The 24,417-nt window shown below is 47.1% G+C and overlaps 1 protein-coding gene across 2 annotated transcripts in view; it reads right to left on the bottom strand.

Moving 5' to 3' along the window:
* LOC142582597 (thrombospondin type-1 domain-containing protein 7B-like) overlaps positions 1–23,923 on the bottom strand; it is a 290,129-nt gene extending 266,206 nt beyond the window's left edge. The window contains exon 1 of one of the 2 annotated variants that reach the window (XM_075692478.1): positions 23,451–23,923. In XM_075692478.1, the coding sequence (XP_075548593.1) occupies positions 23,451–23,469 (19 nt within the window). In that variant the 5' untranslated portion in view covers positions 23,470–23,923. The remainder of the gene's footprint in view (positions 1–23,450) is intronic. The other variant, XM_075692477.1, reaches the window with a different exon arrangement.
* Between the last annotated feature and the right edge of the window lie 494 nt (positions 23,924–24,417).

Below are 24,417 nucleotides of genomic sequence, written 5' to 3'. Positions count from 1 at the left end.
CCTATTACCCTTCCCGAAAATGGTAAATCCCCCAAATTCGCGCGCTGCTACGCAACAGAGAACGCCTCAAATGAACATAAAAACAAGCCGCGAGGTATTCCCAAGAAAACGAGAAAGAAACTCTGAAAGCAAAGTGCCGTGATAAAAGGCAGTCGCTGTGAAGAGGTTCATGACAGATGAAACGCTTGAAGCGGAGAAACGTATCAGCTCATCTTGTGCGAAAGGACAAGTTACACAATATGCAAGGGCGTGTAAGAAAGCAAAGAATCATTTGACAATGTTAGTACAAGCAGAAAGGCGTTATGGAGTAAAGGAAACGTTGTTAGGGAAAGCAGTTCTAGCAGTAGTTCGCAGCAGTAGCAGCAGCAGTAGCAGCAGTTATAGCGCAGTCAGTTCTTTCTTTCTTTTTTTTTTGCTTTTTTTCTTGTCGTCGTAGTTGCAGCGAACAGCTGGTCATGTGCGGACGGCATCCAGCTGTTCGATGTGTATATGTCGGCGCTTATGTCAGCTGAATTTCGCGAAAAATTTGTTCTGGTAACTCCCGGCCAATGAGCCGGAACTATACAGTAGAGGCGTAGCCATAATGCGCAGGCATGCAAACTTACAAGAGGTGTTATACATACACCTGTAATCTCAGTGTCAAGGAGGCTCCCTTTTGTTTTCCCATCTCGCGATGCTCTTTGACCGAGGACGCATTTAATGATGTACCAATAGACTTTACGTTTCCTAAGCTATTCTGAAAGGCGGTGCTGGGACGGAGCAAATTGCTGGCAATTCCAGCGAGGCGAGATCCGCCTGTAGCCAAGGTCATCTTCCTCCTCTTCATGGCTCTATTAATGTTCAGAGACCCACAAGCAAATGTCTCATTAGTGCTGCGACATATATATATATATATATATATATATATATATATATATATATAAACAAAGGAAGGTTAACCAAAAAACAATACAGAACTGTCCTTGTGGGTCATTTTAACAAATACAGTGGGTGCTTGTGATGGCAACGCTCCTCCGCTGTACAGAAGAAATAAAGCTGAATTTGCTTCTGTTGTTGGTTATTACGAAACGAGAACAATAGTACCAAAGCGCCGGCTATCCCTCTGCTGTGAATAATAGGACCACACAGAAGGGCAAAGGAAAAATAAGAAATTAAGGCAAACGAAGGCAAAAGCAGAGATTACAAAAAAGAAAAGTTGGAAATCGTACATTTTCTCTATTCGCCGAATGGTAGATCATAGGCTACTAAGACTAGGGACGGAATCTGAATCGGAAAAAGTGTTTAATTTTCCTTCTCTGCGAGGCAGGCAGCCTAACAGCGAAAGCACGTCCAGAATAATTCATTAACTTGGTTATATCGTGAGTATTCACAGGGAGCATTTTCGGATGGCGTGCGTCGTCCTATGTTAGAAATGAAATCAACATATAAATGGGGAGAAACGTCGGCCTGAGGTAGACGGCCTATAGAAAGGGGAAAAAGCAAGGGGAATGAGGGGTCGTGATTACCCCTGAAATTAGAATGCAACCAAATACAGGTGTATAACGCCCACCGCAGCCCAGAATGCGGGCCCATATAGAGTTAAGGCAAATCACGGATGGAAGTTTAAAATTTTCATTTTGAGCCCTGCCAACGTCCGAGTATGACGTACCAAGTAACCGGCTCATTTTTAAGCTTATCCGATGAAGCAGCCAGTGCCTGCCATTCGCTAAGGTAGCGGGAGAAAACGCAATGAAACAAACTACAGGCAGTGCGTAGAGTGGAACGCATGCATCGCAGTCTTGGCAATGATCTGCGCGTCGAATAATATGTACATATCGTTTCGAGCGGATCCCGCCTACCAGGAACATAGTTTGAAGTTCCGCATGTCTGCACAGGAATACACTTCGTATCCGAAATCCACGCTAGAATAAAAGAGAAAAAGAAATAGCAGATAAAAGACGGGTCAGTTAGCCAGAATAACACGCGCAGGCCTGTTGAGGCGGCTGGTCACGTATAGTCAAATGGCTGTACGTGAGCAGTGCACGCATCGCACTTGATCTGGGAAGCGACATAATTGTTTTCGGGCGCAGGTAAAAATCCCTAATGCCTTTTTATCAATACCATCTGCAAGTTTGTTGCACTGCAGCACGCATTGTACGGGGAGCTACTGCGAAGAATATGCTAACGTCTGTATGTATTTTTGACAAAACGAAAAGGAATGGTAGGCATCACTTAATCCACCACGGTAACCCAGTGGCTATAGTGACGGTAAACACCACTCCCTATCGCTCCCCCTTCTCCCACCCACCCACGCACGTGCACATATCAATAAAAAAAAAGCTGCCTGACATCTAGAACCCAGAGCCATACAATGGCAAAAGTCGTTCCCTATCAGAGAGTCAAGTATTTGGATTTGAATTACTAAATTCTACTGATACTCGAGGGGATTTTCCAAAATATGATGAACGGCTTCTAAGATCTTCGCATGAATGAAGTTGCAGTTCTTTAGTGCAGCTTAAGAAGGCTTATAACATACAGCACACACCCCTGCAGTTTCGAGGCAGCGGGGACTTAGCCGTTATTGAGTTTCACTGCCGAGCAGGAAGTCGCGGGCTCGATTCCCTGCTTTGGCTGCGTGTTGAAGAACCCCAGATGTGGCCAAAAGTAAACTGGAGTCATTCACTATGGGGTCGCTTACAGCCCAATGTACAGCTTAGAAACTTTAAACCTCGCATATTACTTTTCTACCATTTTAGAGCAACCTCATATAGAAGTTACGAAGCAAGGGTCCCTATGGCGCCATCAGGCAACTGAAACTTCAATGTATCTACGCAACCCAACAACAACAACAATGCTTTCTACGCTAAACTGCGATTTAGGTTGGGCGTCAGCAGCAAAAATCCACTGCTGTCATCACAGAACACATTTCAAGCTTTCCTACTTCAACTTCAAACGAAAACCACTCACTCTCTTTACAGCATCCGCTGCTCAAACCCAAAAAGGTTGTAAACTCTCTGCGGTTTCTTCCACCGTCGCCGTCCATCAGTGTGCGCGCGCCAGCAGTCCCCACAAACGCAGCGCGCTATATTTACTGGGCAGGTGGAACGAAGCGCATCTCAACCGTTTTCGCAACGGACGACTCTCGTCGCAGCTTCCTCCCTGAAACACGGCCGCGGCCTCCCGCCGTCGGCAGTGTTTACGCAGTGCCGCTCGCATTCGGAACAAGGTGCCGTCAAGTCCTCGGCGGCGCGTCTTGCAGCAACGACGGAAATCAAAGGACTGCGATAGTGAGGGAACGGACGCCATAGATACGGGATGAACGCGTCAGGTTCCGGCCTAAGTATGCATAGCACTTCTGTTGACGTCTCTCTGCCACTGGGCAAGCGTAACGGCCCAGTCGTCACAGTACAATATGGGAAGTTGCACGGGCACTTGCAAAACACTTCTTTCCCCAACAGCAGGCTGACTTAGAGTTTGGCATGAAAATGGCAGAGTACGTCTTGTTGGAGATTAAAATGAAGAGATAAAGGCAGGCGCTCCGACCCTTGTAGGACAGTGGCTGATATAAGGCAACGCGTACTGCACTTGACACGAATAGGCAAGGCTTGCAAGTTAACAACGGAGTCGCACAAAAGCCGGTGGCGCATGCAATAAGGGCGTCTCGCGCATGCGATCCGAGTACACGAACAACCGATAAGGCGTCGTCGTACTCTGCATAGACGTGGGTGGTTTAAAGTGCGCCAGTGAAACGCCGATTTCTTTCAGCTTTGTAAAAGACCTATTTTCGCGAGTGTCGGCAATGTGAGCGCCTTGATAATGTGCTTTGAAAGCGATTCCTTACAGAATATTGTTCCTGCCCATGTGTGATAACAGTCGACACTAAGAATAACGTTAAGGTACCACAGTCTAATTATCAGGTACACCCTATAACGGGGTGTCCGGATTAATTTTCGCCATCTCCATGGGGTTATCTCACGTGCTCATCGTTCAAGTGTGCCTGCGTTTTTCCATTTAGCCGCCTTCGAAATGCGGTAGCCGCGGCCGGGATTGAATCCACGACCTCGAGCGCACTCTGTGTCTTACGAATGAATGAATGCCGCGTGCGCCACGGCATTCATTGAGCGCCGCCATAACCTGCGAACCTTACGTCCGCAAGGCTTGACACGGACTGTGCTAGTTGCCGACTAAAAATTAGGCGCATTCCCCACGTGAAAAGACGCGCAGACACATTTCCGACAGCGGCTTTCTCCAAAGGTAAAGTGCGCAATTTAGACTACGGCGTTTCATCGAAGTGCTATGTGGGCTATATTTCGGAACGAAAGGCTAAAACTTCGTAAATATTCGTACGGCAATGACCAGTAGGCGCAAGTACAAGAAGTTCCCCACAGTCACTACTACAAAATGCACGATATTGCACTTTTTTCCAAGAGCGGAAAATGGCAAAAGAAACATTTTTAGGCGAATAGGAAATGCGGAACCTCCGTTTATTTCGGCGTCTTTTAAATTACAGTTCTGCTATGCACTGTCCTAAATTTCCGCTTGTGGAGTTTTCAGTGGCTTGCGTCAAAAAAATTTGCAATGCAATGTCCCTCAGCTCTTCAAGCCTTTCTTTGTTTATTTGTTCTCTTTTAAGATGTGGTATGTCATACATGCAGCATGCGATAGTTCTATTTTATTCATTGAATAGATTGCTCATGTAAACGCGTATACTCTTGAGAAAATGCCTCGCCACCGAACTGCGCTGATGTCACAACGTTTCTTTGACTATTGAACAATGCAAAGTTTGTGGCGCAGGCGGCGACAACAGCGTTCTCAACGTTTACAGTTTCAACCCTCTATATGTTTCACTTAACAAAGACAACATTTCAGCTGTCACTGCCACGATTCAGAAAGACGGCACTGATACATTGTCGGTGATGGAGAGACGCGAACGTGTCATTCGAAGGTGTACTTTTACATCAAGCGGCTTTCCAACTTTCACCCATGCATTCGTCATTGCCGGCGAGGTGCTCGCGCGAAATCGTGCGCCTCGCGAAATGTAGACTCATAACCGCGTTCACAGCAAACTCTCGACGAGAGTAAGAGAAAACAAGTTCTCCTCCGCACACGCAGCAGCTCTTCGAAGAATCGGACGGGGCGTCTCCCCAAATGCTTTCACCATTGTAATGCCGCCGCCTGTCAGCTAGCGGCTGAGCAGACGCATACTGTGTTATACAGCGCATTTTCAGGAAACACGGCAGCATGCCCCCCTCCCCCCCATCTCACCCCTCATGCCCTCCCCCCCCCCCCCCCACCGAGACACCACTTCAAGAACGCGAGATTGCTACATATGGAATGCCGAGCAATGGAGAAACGATCTCTATCCACTCCATCGGTGAGCTACGCAATCGAAAAGCCATTTCAAATCTCCTCCTGCATCCTTTCCGGACGTCTACACGTAAAGAACGCCAAAACGCAATTTTGCAGGAGAAAGAAGCCAGCAAGTGAAACAACGTACACATGCCTGCACGAAATCCTCGTCTCCTCCTCCGTGAAGCTTACATTATTCATGTTTATTTTTCTTTTTGCTATCACCACGCTGCTTCTTCTAGAAACTAAAGATATAACTTCACCAACTCCGCATCTGCGCAGATGCACTTGAAGCGAAAGCTTTCGGGATCTCGAGTGCACGAGAGGCTTCGAGACTCTCTGTGCGCGCGCGCGCACACGCACGCACGCACGCACGCACGCACGCACGCACGCACGCACGCACGCACGCACGCACGCACACGCACACACAGAAACACACGCACGCACGCACGCACGCACACACACACACACACACACACACACACACACACACACACACACACACACACACACACGCACGCACGCACGCACACACGCACGCACGCACGCACGCACGCACACACGCGCACACACAGACACACACACACAGTTACGACGGCATGCTGAAAAATTTGGTGGCGATGGCGGTGACGCTGGTGCAGCTGTTCTCAAATCCCAGGTTTCAGTCCAGAGAAGGAAAAACTGCGGCACATTGAGTGGAATATACGCTCCGGCTACCGGAGTACGCTTGCACCGCATGTATACCGCTTCTTCGCGGATGAACGTCCGCCTGTCTCCCTTATTATTGTTATTATTTTATATGTTACTTATATTTTATAGATCTTCTTTCTCCTTTTTATTTCTCTTCTGCCTTTCCTAAAGTTTGTAGCATGCCATGTTCCATGGCCGCCACCACGCTGACAGCTTTTATTCTGCGTGGATACTAAATTTCAGTATATCGTGCTCCCCCAGCTCTCCACAGAGCGAAGAAGAGAAAGAAACAATGTAGATTAAAAAGAAGTGAAACACAAAAGATGGACGCAAACTCAAAGCAGGAGAGGTGGTGCTACGTGCGGCCAGGCCTTGCTGCGTATAGCCCTGTTCGCCTCACTTATAATCTCTATACAGCGCAGGGCCGCGACCGCTCCAAACGCGGGGTCCTTTTCATTGCACGCAACAAAGCGAAAGAGAGCGACGTAAGCCTGGCAAAGCTCAGCGTTAGCGTCTTTTTAGGCGTTATTCTTTTATTTCGTTTCGCCTTGACATTCCGGAGAGCAACCAAAATGAAAAGCGCTACGCCTGAACAGTTTTCCTTTCCTCCGTCATGGCGTTCTGCGCGCTCTCCAGCATGCATAATGTAGCCAGGCTCGCCAGGATGCAACGTGAGAAGAGATAAGCTTGAGTGAAAGAAAGATAGAAAGGGAAAAATATATGTAACTGCGTGACAAAACCGAGAGAAATAAATGGCGAGAGCTGAAGAAAATTTCGGGGCAACGAATTCCGTTCGCGCTCATTCAAACAGATTTTCGCTCACACGCAGCCTTAAGGGTGCATACTGCCCGCGATGTGCCTAGCGGCTCGCTCTTTGTGGTGTTCCGATAGATCAAGGCAGCCACGGCAGCGCGAATTAGAGAGCACAGTTTGGAATCACTCGTCACTGTAATACGTATGCGCAAATGGTAACTGCAATTTGTTACCACATGTGCATGGTGCTGGTCAAAAAAGCGTGATGGAGGAAACATTGGAAGTAAGGTATACGGTACATTTAAATTCAAACGTAACAATTCCGAAACTTCTCCAAAGCGTTATTTCGTTTCCACTTTACGCTGTGTTTGCTGCACTGGCTTAATCCAGACTTCCAAGATGTACATGACACCCAGCAACTGAACACCGAGCGATTACACGTTGGACTTCCATCTAATTACGCGTAAAAGGTGTTCTTTGCTATTCCCGTTTCAACTTATGAGCGCTGTACATTCTAAGTTACTCTAAATCACGCAAGCCGGTGGGCAGGACTGGACGTCTTACATTTGACCTGCTGAGAAGACATCGCTGGGCTAGTTGGCTGGCCATTAGTCTTGTAAAGGCTTGTGGACGCATGGACGAACACAAAAGCAAACACGAACGCCATGGCTCGCGATTTTTTTCCTCTTTTGTGTCCACAAGTGCGCTTCCGTTATAACAATTACGTAAAACGGTAACAGTTATGGCAGCGTTTTCTCTCAAAGATTTATTGAAGAGAAGGTCTTCCTTGACGAGTTCATATGGACGTGGAGTTCGAGGGATCTGGGTAACTAACCGCTTCCGTGTCGTAGATTAGACAGATGGAGGCCTTGTGCAACTATCACAGCGAAAAAAGGCGCCACAATGAAGCTTAGAACGTGTGGGAGGGCGGATGCCGGCAGAAATGGCTGCCTTTATCTACCAGCCGCCGAACACGCATCCTCCCGCCGCCGCTCCTCCTCTGGGCCAGCTCTCCATTTCGAAAGCGCGACGCGCGGGATACGTGTCCGCTGCAAAGAAGCCTGCGAGCACCGTCCCAGGAACGTGACGATCGCACATGCGCGCAAACGCCAGCCACGCTGTGATCTGGCCACGTTGCGTGACGCTGGCCGAGCGTAACGCGATCCCGCCTTCTGCCTCATTTCGTTCTTCGTCTTATTCCTGCAGGACGCGTGGTTCCGTGCTTCCGTCATCATTTTTCGTTTTCTTTTTTTTTACGTTGGGTCTATTATTCTTGCATTGTGTTGCGGCTCATTTCGACAGGAATCGGGAAAGTGCGGCAGTGGTACGTGCTGAGTCAGCGGCGCAGTGGCAATAACGTACGTGTGGGCGTTTTCGTTGCGCCGGGCTTGTATGTTCGCGCGATCAGAGGCAGGCGGCACGTAGTGTATACATAAAAGCCCGTATACATTATTGCGTCTGTACGTCCGAAGCAGGCCGAATCTGCCTTGGCACGTGCGAGAAAAACGGCGTTGGAGGCTCCTCTAGCCGTGACCGGGAGCCTCGACCACCACGTTTGAATAATATCGCACGCAGCAGGACGGGCAAGTAAATAAAGTACTGATGCCCACTCTGCTTCGCTTCCGTATTCCATATGTTTGTCTTTTGTTCTGGACTTGACTGATTTCCAGGCGCGTTGCTGCGTGTACACACATCGTTCCCTTTCTCCCGCTTTCCTCTTTCTCTTCCCGCTTTCCATTTCCCCAGTGTAGGGTAGCAAACCGGACACTCGTCTGGTTTACCTTCGTGCCTTTTCTCTCTTTGCTATCTCTCTTTCTCTCTCTCTCTCTCTGCTGTTGTTGTCGTTGGAATTAAGCCCCGAAGCAGTTTGTATCCTGCGTGCAATAATGTACAGCACCTTCAGCATAAATTCAAACAACGGAAAATGACTGGCACCAATACCTGCCACGCCTGATCAGATGGAAGTGCGACGTGCAATATTTCTGTGCATGGTCTATTTCTAAGCAGGAAATATCCCAAAATTCAAGTTTTATAGCCTAATTTAAGCTGCTGCTGCAAAGTCAGGTCAACGAGGAAACGGAACCATTCGTTGGAGTAGTTTTGGAGCCGTTCGCGCTTGAATCAATGTTGGCAGCATGCATTGACCAACACGACAGTCGAACTACAGATTGTCCGAAGGTGCGGAAACACCATTTCACCGGATATTCTGTATTTGTAAGGCAATAGCATTTCACTACAAGGAGAAAGTGTGGCGCAGTTCGTTGAAAGCACATGCTTCTGAGAAAAGCTATTGCTACAAACTATAGGCAAGAATATTTTACTGTGGCTGGCTTTCTATAAGACCAAGATTATTTTGCATCCACATCAGTATACTTCCCATGCTGAAGAGGGCTGTTGCTTTCGGTCGCAGAGACGGAAATGCTGCGAAAGAAGTAAAACATAGAGGTAGTGGTATAGGTGAGGAGTCGAACAGAGGATTGAAATGATAAAACTTGGGAAAATTGAAAGAATGCCCAGAACAGAGTGAGCGCGGTGCCCTCTGCCATAGCAAAGCTGTGAGGAACCACCGTCATGCAGGCATGAAAATTTGCAATGGCGCTAGAATCACATTAGCTGTTTGGGCTAATCATACGTGCCACATTTTAAGCGTATTCCACAGACAAGTAGCTCTCATTTGAAGTGACGGCGCTAGTGGCTTTACAGAAGCAATGTACCTTGTTTACGAGCTTGCTTTCTTTCCTGCTTAAGCTTGTTCTCAAAAACGTGTTTCATAGATAGATAGATAGATAGATAGATAGATAGATAGATAGATAGATAGATAGATAGATAGATAGATAGATAGATAGATAGATAGATAGATAGATAGATAGATAGATAGATAGATAGATAGATAGATAGATAGATAGATAGATAGATAGATAGATAGATAGATAGATAGATAGATAGATAGATAGATAGATAGATAGATAGATAGATAGATAGATAGATAGATAGATAGATAGATAGATAGATAGATAGATAGATAGATAGATAGATAGATAGATAGATAGATAGATAGATAGATAGATAGATAGATAGATAGATAGATAGATAGATAGATAGATAGATAGATAGATAGATAGATAGATAGATAGATAGATAGATAGATAGATAGATAGATAGATAGATAGATAGATAGATAGATAGATAGATAGATAGATAGATAGATAGATAGATAGATAGATAGATAGATCAAAGTCCCTCATCCGAATCAACTTTTCCAAGGCAATACGTATACATGCTATTTCCTTGCATTCTCGATGTCCTGAATTTTGAAAAGCACGCTTTGAAGCAACGAAACAAAATGTAAATAGAATTTTTGTTGTCTTTATAGTCGCAGGCACGCAGTAAAACTAACACTTCGCCGATGTTTTTGCGCGCCAACCGGGAAAGACATCTCCACGGGCAGTAAGAGCGGCGACGCGTAGCGTACTCGGCGAGAAATGACACGCACGCAAAAAATGAGAAACGCATGCGTTCCGTGAGAACGGCTCATTAAGCTCGAGTTAATGCCTGCTATATATGCCCGCCGTTCGTCGTCGCCTGGTGGCAGGCGTGACGCTCTCGGAGTGCTCGTTCTCCGACCTGCTTCATTACAGAGCCGACCGCGGCACTGCGCCTCATATCACACCTCTCGCGTGCGCGTGCGCCAACGTACGCTGTAAAAGAATGTGTCCTGCGCAGCGCGATCACCACGCGGGCTGACTCGGCCGCCTACCGGAGCTCGGTTTGCCTTTTGCCATGCGAGCGCTTTCGCGTCCACTAGCTCAAACAAAGACGTGTGCAAGCACTCCTCACGAAGGAACATTCGCGGAGCCTTCCCCCACGGAAAATTGGAAATCTCCAGAGTGCCGCCGGCAATTATGTTGCCCGCACTCTCCGCTGGCCGACCGCCGCAGAACCCACTCGCGGCACTTCTTACAAGCAGCGCCCCCGCCCGGTCGTTACCTTAAAATCTCTCCTCCAGACGACTACGGGTTTCCTCCGAATTCCTCGCGCGTTTCTCCGACACGAACGACGAACCTTCCGGACTTGTCTCAGCGCGCGTATGCAGTGCGCGTATATTTTTTTTCTTTTTGCTGAGCGCATAAAAGTCTGAGATCCATCTCTTTGCTTCCCGCCAAAGCCCGGCTTGAGTTTATCCACCGTACGCCTCTCATTAGGTGTAAGCACCTCTGGGACAGCTGCGGCTTCTCGAATGGCCCATGGGATTAGACGCATTATCTCGAAGTCGCACCATAGACCCTGTCGCTGTGTGCGTGCGGAACAAGGGAGGCCTTTAGAGATTTGGCGACGCATGGATAGAAAGCTAGATGACGCCGAGCCGCTTTCCGTTCTTCACCCTGTAACCGGGCGCTGTCGTGCTGATTCGGGAGAACTGGGCGAGGCTGGAGAGTCGATGGTCCCCGCAGGACTGCGATCCCAAACAATTAGGCGCGCACCGATTACGACCCCGACGGCCGGAATTCGCTCCGATTTCCACGGCTCGTCGCGCATTGCTGAGTGGAGGGCTTCCGTCCCGTATATAGTCAAAGAATTCGGGCTTGTGGAGGCAAAGGGCAGGGACGCTGTCTCTGCGGCCATCAGCGACAGATCCGCTTCATTAGCGGGGAAACGAGCGAGGATTTTTACTGGCGGGAGGAGCGGTTTGGGTGACGCACAGTGCAATAAAGTTGAAAAGATGTCGCCACTGCTTAGCGCTGCCGGCAGGAGATGTCGGTGGTGACACTTCAGTTGTCTCCCACAACTATCACGCCACTATGTTATTCTGCAGTGAGCCCTGTCATCTTCGAGTTATAAATATTAGCTTTCAATGAGTTGCAATAGCAAAATACCACTTTCTAGACTCTATCACGATCGTTTTCAAAATAGGGCGCACAGCAGCCAGCGAATTGACATTAGTGCTGCCTCTTGCTTCAACGCGAACTAAACGGCGTAAACACAGCGCATTCGAAGCTATCAGCACCTGAGCGCACTCTGTCCCCATCGCAGATCGTTTTCAAGCTATAGTATATATGGCCCGCGCGGCCAAGCAATACGCCGCTGCCGCTCGAGTACGGTTTATAATGGTTGATAATGGTTTCACGCGGATGGATAAGGTGCTAAAGAGCGATAACGGCTTATAATGATCGGAACGTCGCCAGCGCACTTGGCGCCGCTACCTGCAGTAGTTTGCTTGTGTCATCAATTCAGCTTGCGCGGCCATCCGCAGCAGTTGGTGTCGTTTATGTTGGTCGGATCAAGTTTCGAAAAATTGATAACGGCACGGGGCTGCGTGGAGATTAGCAAGTGGCACAATGCTTACGCACACTTAGACAACTCTCTACAGAGGAGCTTCGGTGTGATTTTTTTTCCCCCTCGTGGAGGTCACCACTGCAGGCGACTGCGGCCGCATTTATCAGGGAAGCCTCGGCGGCAGAGCGGTCTGGTCTACCGCTCGCCCTTCGCCACTGAATAGCTCGTGTTCTCCGGGCGAGGCTGTCTTCGTCTTGCTCGTTCTCCGGGGCTGAAGCTCACAGCAGTGCCGCTACACCCTGAAATGTGTTTAGCACAGTTATTTCCCGGCTCACGCCTAAGCGTTATTTCCTCCGAATTGTCTAAGTGCTTTGTTCTTCGGTGGCAAGCTTGTGCTTAAGTCGGAGTACGAGATGATATTTTGTTAGTAGCTTCAAAAGTCGCGCTTAATTACCGAAGTTTTTAATATGTAGAACACATCATTACCGTTCTTAGTTTTGCATCTTTAATGTTTTACGGTAAACTTCTCCTGTTAGGCGTATGTTTGGGATCGCAACGGTGAGTGGCACTTTATTAGAAAGGCATCGTTTGTGGGATATTTTTACATTTCACAGCAACGAAAAATTTGTGGGCCCCCTTCTATATTTTTTATGTTTCTGCTTGCAGATTTCAAATTGACACAGCATATGAGCCTGTTCCCCGTAGTTATTGAGCTCTCTGTCATTACGTGCTATCGCAGTATACTAGGACACTGTATTTCCCTTGCATACTCAGCATTATCAACGGCTCAATCCACATGCGGCCGGCGTTGCGCTGACGACAGTAGTATGATGTTGCGCGCTCGCAATATGACACGCACGCACGCACACACGTCATGGACTGACATCACTGGCATCAATATAGGAAAAGTGTTCGTTATGTGAAGGATAAAAATGTTAATTGAAGTGTAGCAGTCGGTCGAAGGAATCTGCTTAACTGTAGTTGTTTTACTTTAGTAATACGGCTGGATGCTCAAATTCATTATAAAATTAAAAGCCTGTGCCTGCTGATATCTGCTTATGAGCTAATCACCGCGTACACAGAGCTCATTTTGCGAATTTACATTGAAATTTCTATGCAAGGTAGTTAAGAAGGTGTTTCATGGTGTCAGTAGCATTTTTAAACCCAGCCGCGTTACTCATCTTACTTCTTTTAGGTTATTCGTTATTATCATTCATCGACACCACTACTGCTCGAAGCTTTTTCTTTTCGCCTATTCTAAATAATGAACCCTTTCATTACCGGGCATCAAGACAGGGCCTTGCGCATAGCCATCGAAACACAGCCAAAGCAAACGGTCCCGGAAAACCCCAATGTGTAACTACGCCTACAATAAATTCTAATTATTTACCCGCATTGCAGTCTGCAAAACCAACGTTCGCGATAGGGGCACTCCAGGCATCAACATAACAGTTTTCATCTTAACACTTTTTGTGCGCAAACAAACAGGGACGAAGAATAGGGGTAACGCAAGGACGAGCGCTTTGTGTAGAAATATTTGTGCAGCAAATATTGAAAAATGTAAGCGCTCGTCCTTGTGTTACCCCTATTCTTCATCCCTGTTTGTTTGCGCACAAAAAAGTGTTAAGATGAATCTGTTCCAACTAGGCCGACTCGCAGTTATAACAGTTTTACCTCGCATACACAAAGTATCTTCGTTTAGGAAGTGTTTGTACAGCCGAAGACAAGAACGATTTCTACCTCTGTTAGGCTAAACATGCTCAGCGATAGTGCGGGCTGCTTAGGTACGTGCGGACTGTGCATCGGTGGGTAAAAAATAAGTAGATCGACAACTTCTAGGTGCATCTGAGATGGTTTGTTTAACCATGTACCTAGCTTAGGTAGCTTCTGATGCGGGCAGAGCGTCGGAGAGACGATTGTAGTTTAGGGAGGCTGTAGGTTAGCTACAGCGTTCCGCCCCAACCATACCGATGTCGTGATCGAGTTTGATCACCAGCAACGAAAGCTGAATAACAATGAGAGCGAAATGAGATCATCCGAGCGAGTTAGCTAACCTATCTTATCGTTGCCACATGTTTTCGGGAACAGCAGAGCACAAGAAATGCAGGGAAGCGATTGCACGTATAAGATCCCGCTGGAGTATAATCACCGGTTGTGCGTTTCCATTAATGATCGTTAATTGTTTTAGCCCAGCCGTTGCGCCTCAAGGGAAGATCAACCGTTGTGTAGCAAATATTGAAGCACGTTAGCGTGCTCGCTTCATATTCTCCTGGCGCTTGTGCACGCATAAAAAAATTGAGATATGAAGCGCGATAAGTGTCCTCGAATAGGATGACCGTCAACACAGCACAAGGAACCGATTTGTTCCGGAAATTTATCGCGTCGCGACAAAGGGAAATTGGAGCGTCTTCACTGAGATACTGTTTTGCCTTGACTGTAGCCAAGATAAAACTCCTGAATTAGCTGGCTTCTTGTGCGGCGTTGAACGCCGACCTTTTCGAGCACGCATTTATCGCGATACATATCTCTCCATATCCACTGTAGAAACACCAGAAAAGTATGGCGTGAGCACGCTAACATGCTTCAATATTTGCCACAGAATGGCAGTTCTTCCCTGGACGTGAAACTGTAGGTTAACGAAGTTATATCTTCTGTCAACAAGAATGGGGAACTAAAATATACATGGCGAGGAAAAGGAGGCGGGACTGAAGATGACCGAAACCAGCAAGCGGACGGACTTTAGCAACTACTCGCCAGAAATGCAACGGTGAGGTCAAAGTTACGTAATCCCTCAACTGCACGTAATGAACGTCGTGTGCATCAATGAAGAGCCAAGCCTCGCTAGGTTAACAGCGGGGCAGCATTGCTGTCATAAGGTAGCGCAAGTTGCCGCCGACAGTTTACGCATCATTCGATCATGTTGCGCAGATTCTGTTTCATTCTGTTCTGTTTCAAGGCACTTGGTGTGACGAGCAGAGATTCTAGGATGATATTTGATGCGTTCGAACAGCCACCGCAGAAAGAATGAAGACCAGTAAGGATGGGAGTCTTGAGAGCGTAGAAAGTGCGCAAGTTGGTCCGCCCGCGAGGGCGTTGTATGGTTGTTCTTTCTGTAGGAACTTTCCTAAGCCCGCACAGGTTCACCAGCAGTCACTCAACTGTCGAAGGAAGCCGACAACGTGACAAATGTTATGGACATTCGTGACGCGTGATAGATGCACTGCCTAAACGCACATAATTCAGTCACTGTAAACTCTGTTCACATGGCCACAATTTATTATACACTTTATTTTAACCAAAGCGGAAACACATAATCACAGAGTTAAAAAATTAAATTATGGGGTTTTACGTGCCAAAACCACTTTCTGATTATGAGGCACGCCGTAGTGGAGGACTCCGGAAATTTCGACCACCTGGGGTTCTTTAACGTGCACCTAAATCTAAGTACACGGGTGTTTTCGCCTTTCGCCCCCATCAAAATGCGGCCGCCGTGGCCGGGATTCCATCCCGCGACCTCGTGCTCAGCAGCCTAACACCATAGCCACTGAGCAACCGCGGCGCGTAATCACGGAGTGACAGAAACGGAACATCCCAGTTCACGACAGTTCACGATAATGCAGAGCTGAGACAGGTTAATAGAAACGGGTGAGCTCACGAGTTCTTGTAGCAAGCAGTTAGGGATGAATAGCATTTTCATAATGGAGTATAGACATGTATACTTGAGTCTCATTACAGTGATCACTTGCACACCACCTCAGATTATAGTTACTTGTGCTCCAATTATTTCTGTCGCCGTATGTAGGTCGGTGCGAAAGCCCGCTGTCTTCGCCCGCAAATTTACATTGCACAGAAATATGGCATTCTCTGTCTTGTTTCGGTGCTCTCACGCACTACTGTCAGTCCCTACTATACAGCTTCTCAATAAGGGAAAAATAAATCGCTATGGTGACAGGAACGATAATAACGATGACTGAATACAACGTGGCAGCGCGAAATCAGCAGGTACATTCGCAGTCTCTGTGTCTTATGTGTACGACCATAGCGTTGCCTTTTCTCGTCATGAGATGGAGCACACAACGCCATCGAAGAAAATTGAAAATCGATGCGTTCAATTTTCGTTTGTCTGGCGGTAACGTGTACCATACAGTAACGACACTATATCTACGAGCGCCTGTCGAGAGAGAAAAGACAAAAAAAAAAGGGGGGGGGGTGGCATCCGCGTAGTGGAAACGCAAATAAAAATATATGTGACCCCGAAGGGCACCGCCGATGCTGTTATACAAAGGAACAGTAAGGTTTGCACAAGGGCGGACCAAAAGATGAATACAGATTACTCTCGAAGGCTTCCGCGCATATGGGTTATAACCAGCGTATCCCGCATGCCCATTTGATTGATAGACGAAAAAACCAATCTGAGCGCCTGCAATCGATCTAAGCGCGGTTTTGTACCCAACACTTACGTGTTCTGCCGGTGCGCCAAAAATATATCTTGGTTTACAACACTCCCGCGTTGCACATCAGAATAAAAGGTGTAGCTTACAGGCAGCTCTACCTATGAATCTTATGTTTAAGTAGCGCGCTCGATGTTCAAGAGAGAGATAAGAATAAAGGGAAGGCACCCTGTGAAATAGCTTAAACCATTAAAAGTGAAGAAGCGCGTAAATCTATCTGTAACTCACGCCCTTACACCTAAAGAGGGCGTAAGGATGCGAGTTATAGATCGATTTACACGCTTACGCACCATTAATGGCGAAAATTACTCAACAGTGTAAGGAAGTTAACCAGATTGAAATATAGGGTTTGCTACCCTGCGCTGGGGAAGATGACACAGACCGTCTTTTTCCAGCCACTTTTGGTTTCAAGGAGCCTGCCAAGGGGAACTAATTGTTCGCGTAGCTCCCACATAAAATCCGCTATTCAAGATTTGATCATTGTTATAGGTAGTGTCGAGGACGGGCCCCGAAGTATTCATTTGCTGTAGCCACCTGTTGTTGATAATTCAAAAGTTAGTTACCCGCACTTCGCTAATTACGCACGTAATTACGAAAATCGCTCTGTATCTGCCTATCCGTACACTCGAATGGTAAAGATAACGTTACCGCGATGTATATATTTCTAACTTTAAATAATTCGTGCAGCTGAAAAAAAGAACACCCTGTACAGCAAACGTGGGTTGGTGATGTTTGGAGACGGGCATATAGTACATATAGAATACACGCCGCGAGCTCCAACTTGAGCACCAAACCTTGCACTAAAGCCTCCTCTCTACACAAACAATACTTTCTCACTTGTGTTCATTCCCGGGCTCATAACCCGCATCCGAGATTGCGATCACGGTGCGGCGGTCTTCATACGCTTTTCCGCTTGCGCAATTCCCAGCCCGCCCGAGCTTGCATGTCTACCAAGTCCAGAAACATAATATCTTTTCTCAATGTAAGAGCCCGCATGAGATGCGGCTGTCTTCCTCGTCTCGAAGGCCGCCTTCCTTGCCCGCTTCCCTGCCACGAAGCACATCACACACACAGCGTTTCTTCCTTACATCCCGGTTCCCAATCACAAGTTAATTAGGGAACCTCCCACTGGATGAGTCCCGCGAGAGCGCTTGCTTACTTGGTGCATGCGCCCCCGTTAAGCATATGCGGAGGCGCAGGCTCCATGGCGCCATATACGCACGCTACATCTCGTGTTCTTGCAAAACCCGGCTTTCCTCCTCATTCTTTGCTTTTTTCGTCTTCCCTACTTCCTTTTTTTCTTGCATCGTGCCTTGAATGACGATGTTTTTTGCGACCATGGAGGCCAATTTCCTCCCACGCGGAGGCACGCAGCTAGCCCCGCAAGCTGTTTGTGATGAGCGGTACAGGGCACGATGTATCCAACGTCTTTATAACGGCGAGACCTTAGAAGCGCTCTACATGGGAACTTGGCTTTTATTTTCAGTTTTTTTTTTGTGCTCTGAAAACTTGCCCAAAAGGCGGTTGAACAGCCCCTCCCCTTCAGCCTCTTTTTTGCCCACCGTACAAGCAGCTTGACCTGAGCATCAGTGACAATGGCACTATGAATTCAATTAACTCTCTTGAACACCATGCACGCATCCGAGTAGAGGGCCACACGTGGCCTAGTGATTTTATTTTCCGCTCGTATTAAGCACAGCTTGCTACAGAAATCTCACACATCGAATGCGTGAACGAGGCCAATTTGCCGAGAACCTTAAAAATGCATGCTTTACATTTGCAGAATATCTGAGAACAGAATCTCCAGAGTGAGACCGTATACAAGCTCGTTATTTAGCGTTAGATTTAGATAAAAATTTAACCATGCGGATATGTGAGTGTCCTGATTTACGCAAAGGATTCATATTACGTAATGCGATGACTCTGTTCGGCAAGTAATGCCGATGCAAGCTTCTTTAGATTCCAAAGGAGCCTCCTAGCGCTGACAGAAGTGACAATGAGATTTTTCAGTTGTCACTGTGCCTCGTTTCAGGCTTTCTGAGATTACCGCAGAGAAATGCTCAACATTACGCAGTTATTTAACAACCGAAGCTCATAACGGCTGCTTGGAGTAATTGGCCTAAGGGAATGAAAAAGCCGCTGAAGCTTGCGGCAATCTTACTTTCTATTTCTGCCGCACTAGTGTTTGCGCCAATCATTCACTTCTGTGAGTTCATAACACAAAACTTAGAAAAACAGACCATTCAGACTGCGTGAGCAGAAAATCTATCCTTATTTATTTGTTTTCTTGGGGGGGGGGGGGGGGGGGGGACGTTCAGAGCGTGAAACGTAGACGCCATAAACCTGCGCGTGCGAACAACAGCAAGAACGAAAAGAATTGTTCAGATAGAACCGGAGTTCGAAAAATGATATTGCCTCAGGTTACCTGCCCAGCCAAATACTATGCGCAATTGTGGCGCGCTTTCTATTGGAGGAAATGTTTATTTTTCGGTCAAACAGTTGAAAATGACACGTTTATAATTCTTTTCTGAGCAACTTTTTTTACCGAGAGCGAGGGCAATAGAAGGTTCATTCAATATTTCGATAGCCAACCGTAAGCATTGTTATAAGCAGTACCGATAAGGCGGCCGTTATTGTAGGCTTGGAAAGCGGCCAGCATAAACCGTTTCAGTCTCTGCCAAACAAGAATAATGCTGCTTTGAAGAGGCAAACTATACAAAGCGATATATACAGGGTATTTCTTTTTAGCTGCACCAAATTTTTAAGAATTGCCTGTGGCAGATAGCATAATTGTAATTCGTGATGTAAATTACTCGATCAGGCGGCCATTCTACGAGAAATCAAAATGCCTAATTAATCAACATAATTACGTAATTAGCCTTTTAATTATTAATATTAAGGTCACTATTTCAATCTACGAATTATAGCCGGTGAGTTCAGAAGGCGTATGCACTTGCAACAAGTTCTCCGGCCTGCACCGGTTTCGAGTTATTAATTTTCAAAGTATCCGACGAAATTCATTGGCTTCCAGTTACTTTCTTTTTAATAAAAACGCTGTTTTATTCATTGAAACACAAATGTAACTGGAACACCAATACATACCGTAGGATACTATGAAAATCATTATCTCCAAACTGGTACACTCCTGAGAATTCGTTCCAAGTCATGCTTGGACAGTCATGTCCCTGTAGTTTCATATTAACAAGGAACCGCGCGAAAAAGACGTGCGCGAGCAAATTGACGACAAACACGGGCGCTTCTTTGTTCGTTCAAGTACTTTTCCCGCAGTTTCTTGTTAAGATGGATCCACACCAGCTCGCCTAGCTCTCAGTTTTGATGTCTCTGTGGCATGGGAGTTCGAATCCTAGTGGGGCACTGTGACTGTTTATTTTTAAAATGAAATTCTGGGAAAGTAATCTGGAATTTCAGGGAATGGTACTGGCGGACTTGGACACGACAAGAAAAGTGGGCCCATAACAGCCACCGTGGTTAAAGAAAAAGAAAACAATAAAAGAAGAAGAAAAGTACAAAGGACAAATAAAGTAACGTAGCATACTTTGGCTTGCAAGTTCCGACTTCCGATCGCACTTTGGACTCTTTATAATAATCAGTCGGCATAAAAAAAAAAGCACGAGAACACTCGTCACAAGGAGGCTTCCGGTAAGTTGCTCCCACAGAGGCTGCGAAAAGCAATACGTGTCCTTTGTCTGCTAAGAGCGTGAAACTTCAGTAGCAACAAAACGACCACGCCGAGAAAGAAGGGTAAAGACAAGTGAACCGGTGATAGACGGTGTTCAAGCACCAAGTGCTAAAATAAACGAGCGAGGCTCTCTACGTCATTAGGGAGATGCTTATCTAAAGGCTAAACGTGACTTCCAGATGAGTGGTACCTGGCGCAACGTCCCGGTGCGCATAGACCTCTCGCCATCCGTTTGACCTTGCGTCACGCCGAGAAGCTTAAACTGGCACGTGACACATCGGCTTCGAGGAACGGTGGCTCGCGATGCGCGGCACTTCTTCCGTCCCAAGCTTTAGCACGCTTATAATAAAGCAACAACGATGACCCCGAGGCACAAGCTCCGGCACAAATCAACATCACGTCACGGCTGGGGTTCTGCGCGCCGTTTACGGCGGCAGCAGCACAGCAGTAAGCGGGACAGATCGCGCGGAGCCGCTGCGTGCAGTGTTTGCCATGCGGCCTGTGTTTGCTTTGTTCGGCGGCGTTCCGGCCGTGACGTCGACCTCCCGCTGTGTGCAGACTCCGGAGACAGCGCAGCCTGTGCGTTGTAGACGCGAGGTCTGGGTGCTTCTGCTTTTCCGGATGGCTGTAAATCAGACTAAGCGGCGGCGCTTCCGGGAGAAGGCCTCGCCATTGCCGCCTCGTAGGTAGAAACTAACGGCCCCGAGACGTGACGTGGACTTCTGATCGTGGCTTCAAAGACGCAATGGCGGACGAGACGTTATGGTGAAGGAAACAGAAACGCCGGACAAAAGGAAAATTCTCGCGAAGAATCGCTTTCCTTAGAGCAGCGCTTCAAATGGCGGCGAATGTCCTGCCAGTGGGCGAGTTTTCTCTCTGAGTGGAGCCAACGTGGCGGCCCAAATGCCACCAGTGCGGGAAAGCGAAGGAACAGAATGGATAGCTAGAGATATGAATGAAAGCATCGAGCGTTTGAAGTAGTTACAGACAAAGCATTCCAAGGAGCTGGAATGCTGGCGCTGACGCTTCACTAATAAAACTAAAATATACTTCATGAATTTCCTACTACAATGACTTCAGCATTTATTCTTAAGTTTTGATCGGCGAATCGGCGAAGAAGAATACATACAGCACGACAACGCAGATGCTGAAGGTTATGTTACGTAAGACGATGTCAAAAACACGCTATACGTTACGGCGTCATGTACTCAAACACAGACAGCAGTTGGAGATGTCAGCTATTCGGGAAACTTTACATTTTGGAGCCAATGAATAAACACTGCTTAAATGAAATCATCAACAGTGAAGCCTATTATTACTTATTAAAAAAAAGGAATGGTCAACTATTGAAAATCGGTAAGTTCTTTCTGAATTCTCATAAAGGTATGCCTATACGTATACCTACAACTTTCTTTTATAACCAAACTCCAGAAAAATCAGAAACAAGGCGCTTTGCATCATGAAAACACACAGTGAATGCTACACTTTTCATACAGCGATGATGCAACAACACTTGCATGCTATCGTAAAATAATCGGAGCGCAATCACCTGGGCAATAATTTTTGTCGTACGCTTTTCGACGTACTTATGACGCATCTATTGAAAACAAAATGTTTTTGCTGAAATTGGCCTTGATGGACACTAAGCTAGATTTCATTGCTTAACAGGCGCATGCAAATGCTTAACCGGTTGAGTGGCACACCTTCGTACGAAAGTTTCAGGTCTGAAGAGTCGACATAAGATCTGATCTGCATATAATAATAATATAATATTTGGGGTTTTACGTGCCAAAACCACTTTCTGATTATGAGGCACGCCGTAGTGGAGAACTCCGGAAATTTTGACCACCTGGGGTTCTTTAACGTGCACCTAAATCTAAGCACACGGGTGTTTTCGCATTTCGCCCCCATCGAAATGCGGCCGCCGTGGCCGGGATTCGATCCCGCTACCTCGTGCTCAGCAGCCCAACACCATAGCCACTGAGCAACCACGGCGGGTGATCTGCATATGCCCGGACCATGACGACCAGCGTCTTCTACTCCACACCATGTTAGATTACCAGGATTCAACGTCATTCTCAGTGAAAAAAGTATCTGCACCGTGGCCACATGCCTCAGAGACCCAGAAAGAAATATGTGCATTAATGAAGCTCCCGAGCTGGCAAACCCCAGTGAGCGACTGCATAGTTTCGATTTCAACCTCTAAAAGACGCGACACTCTCAGTATCTTGTGTCCTTTCTTTCTTGATTTCTGCTTTTATACCGCTTCCCCCAGTGTATGGTAGCAAACCGGATGTTCGTCTGGTTGACATTTGCATTTTTTCTTCCCTTTGCTTCCTCTTTCTCTAGATACTCATTTCAGCGTAAGTTTGGACGAGTGATGCGAAACCTGTCATTAGTATACTAATTACCACGCCAGTGAAGCGCACATTCAGGTCTGCAATGGTTATTCCACAGCCGATAACCTCATACAAACAATTTGAAAAATAAATGATCTCGCGCTTACCGAACTATAGACAAAGATTTCCTATGTATCACTAGAATGAACTTCAATGCAATTATATGTTCATTATTTACGTGAACTCCAGCAAAAAAAAAACTCGGCAACTGATACACCCAATACGTTGCTACGTGGACAAACACCCACGTAGACTGACCACCTAGTCGTAAACTGTTTACAATCTAAATAAAGTCCTTGTTTGCCGCTCTTTTACTGAAAACAAGGACTCCTGCAAGTTCTTCGAAAGCAAACATCAAAGTTCTGTAGTTGTTAAAGAAAAGTTTAAGAAAGATATTTAGGACAACTTAGTTATTTAAGTAAGGTCAACTGTGACGCGGTAATCAAACGGAATCAACTGCCAGGCAGGGGCCATCCCTCTATCATTGGAGCTGACGGACGCCTGACAAATCGCAGCGTCAGGTTTCATTAAACTTAAGATCACCAATCTAAAACAGTGCTTCTCCGAGTGATATCTTCCAAAATCCTTGCTGTGTCAGTGATTTTATAATATCACTCTTATGCGCTTTCCGGTCTTTCGCTTGCTTCAGCTCCATATATACAATACACAAGTGCAACCTGCCAGTGACAGCTATATCCATGTAATCTTATTTCTCAGACCTAGGCCTTGCAACTTCAGTATATCTTAAAGCTTGCATCTCATGTGAACGGATTTGATAGGCTATTTCACCTCAGCGCCGCAAAATCAAATCCGATGGAAATCTTTCCCGGTACAGAGCTCTTAAATACGGCTTACCTGAATTAGGCAACCTCATGACATGGGGTACGTTGTCCAACTTCGCGTTTTCCGCGCCGCTATGACTTTCCAAAATTGCACCGGCACCAGCTTCGATAAGTGGCCGCTTCACGATCACAACCAACCGAGGCTGGCGAAAAGTCACCAACAAATGAAGTTAACTGTAACGACGTTTCGGCACCCCAGGAGTAAATTCCCGCACGCACACAAGAAAACGTAGTCAACAAGTACAACACGCAATTCTGCTTAACTTCCAGGCATCAGCCGATAATTAGGAATACATCGGTGACCACTCGTAGCTACGAGTCACACGACTTCTGAGAAAACTGCCAAGCTCGGCTTGACATATGCCATAGGTACGGGTACACGAGCTCGCCGAGCCCGTGGAATGCTTGTGCGCAGGTTCCGCACACAACTCTCCGCGGTTCGTTGCGATATCTCGACTGCAAGGGAGTTTCGCCGCTGCGATGGAAGACGGGCAGGTACGCGAAGACGGGTGAGAGAGAGAAGGCGCGTGTGTTTGCTCACTACCTCTGCCACGAGGCGCCGGCACGCAAGACTCGCAAGGCAGTCGTAAGAAGTCGAGAGGGCGCGAGAGATACACGCGGAGGAGGGAAGCCGCAGCAGCCTGCCTTGACAGTTGGCATGGGTAATGTGATTCAGAAAGCGCAGGCCGAACGGATGTCAAAGCCGCGGCGCAGAGGGGCGGCCGAGAACGCACCACGACGCTCGACCGAACGCAAGCGTCAGCGAAGGCGTCGTCGTTCTGTTCACTTGGACGACGCAGTGAGCGCGCGGAATTAGGCAACCACCACGGCTGTGGTGACGACGGCAGCGACGGCGGGGAGGCTGCAAAACACACCAAGTTGTGCGCACGTCGATGCCGCCGCCCCTTTTTCTCGCCCGCCAAGGCTGGGATTTATGGAGGCGCAAGGACGAGGCGAGCGGATTGCGAGTGTGTAAGTCG

This window comes from Dermacentor variabilis, chromosome 5, assembly GCF_050947875.1.
Source record: "Dermacentor variabilis isolate Ectoservices chromosome 5, ASM5094787v1, whole genome shotgun sequence".
Lineage (NCBI taxonomy): Eukaryota > Metazoa > Arthropoda > Arachnida > Ixodida > Ixodidae > Dermacentor > Dermacentor variabilis.
This window is presented reverse-complemented; position numbering and strand designations above follow the sequence as displayed.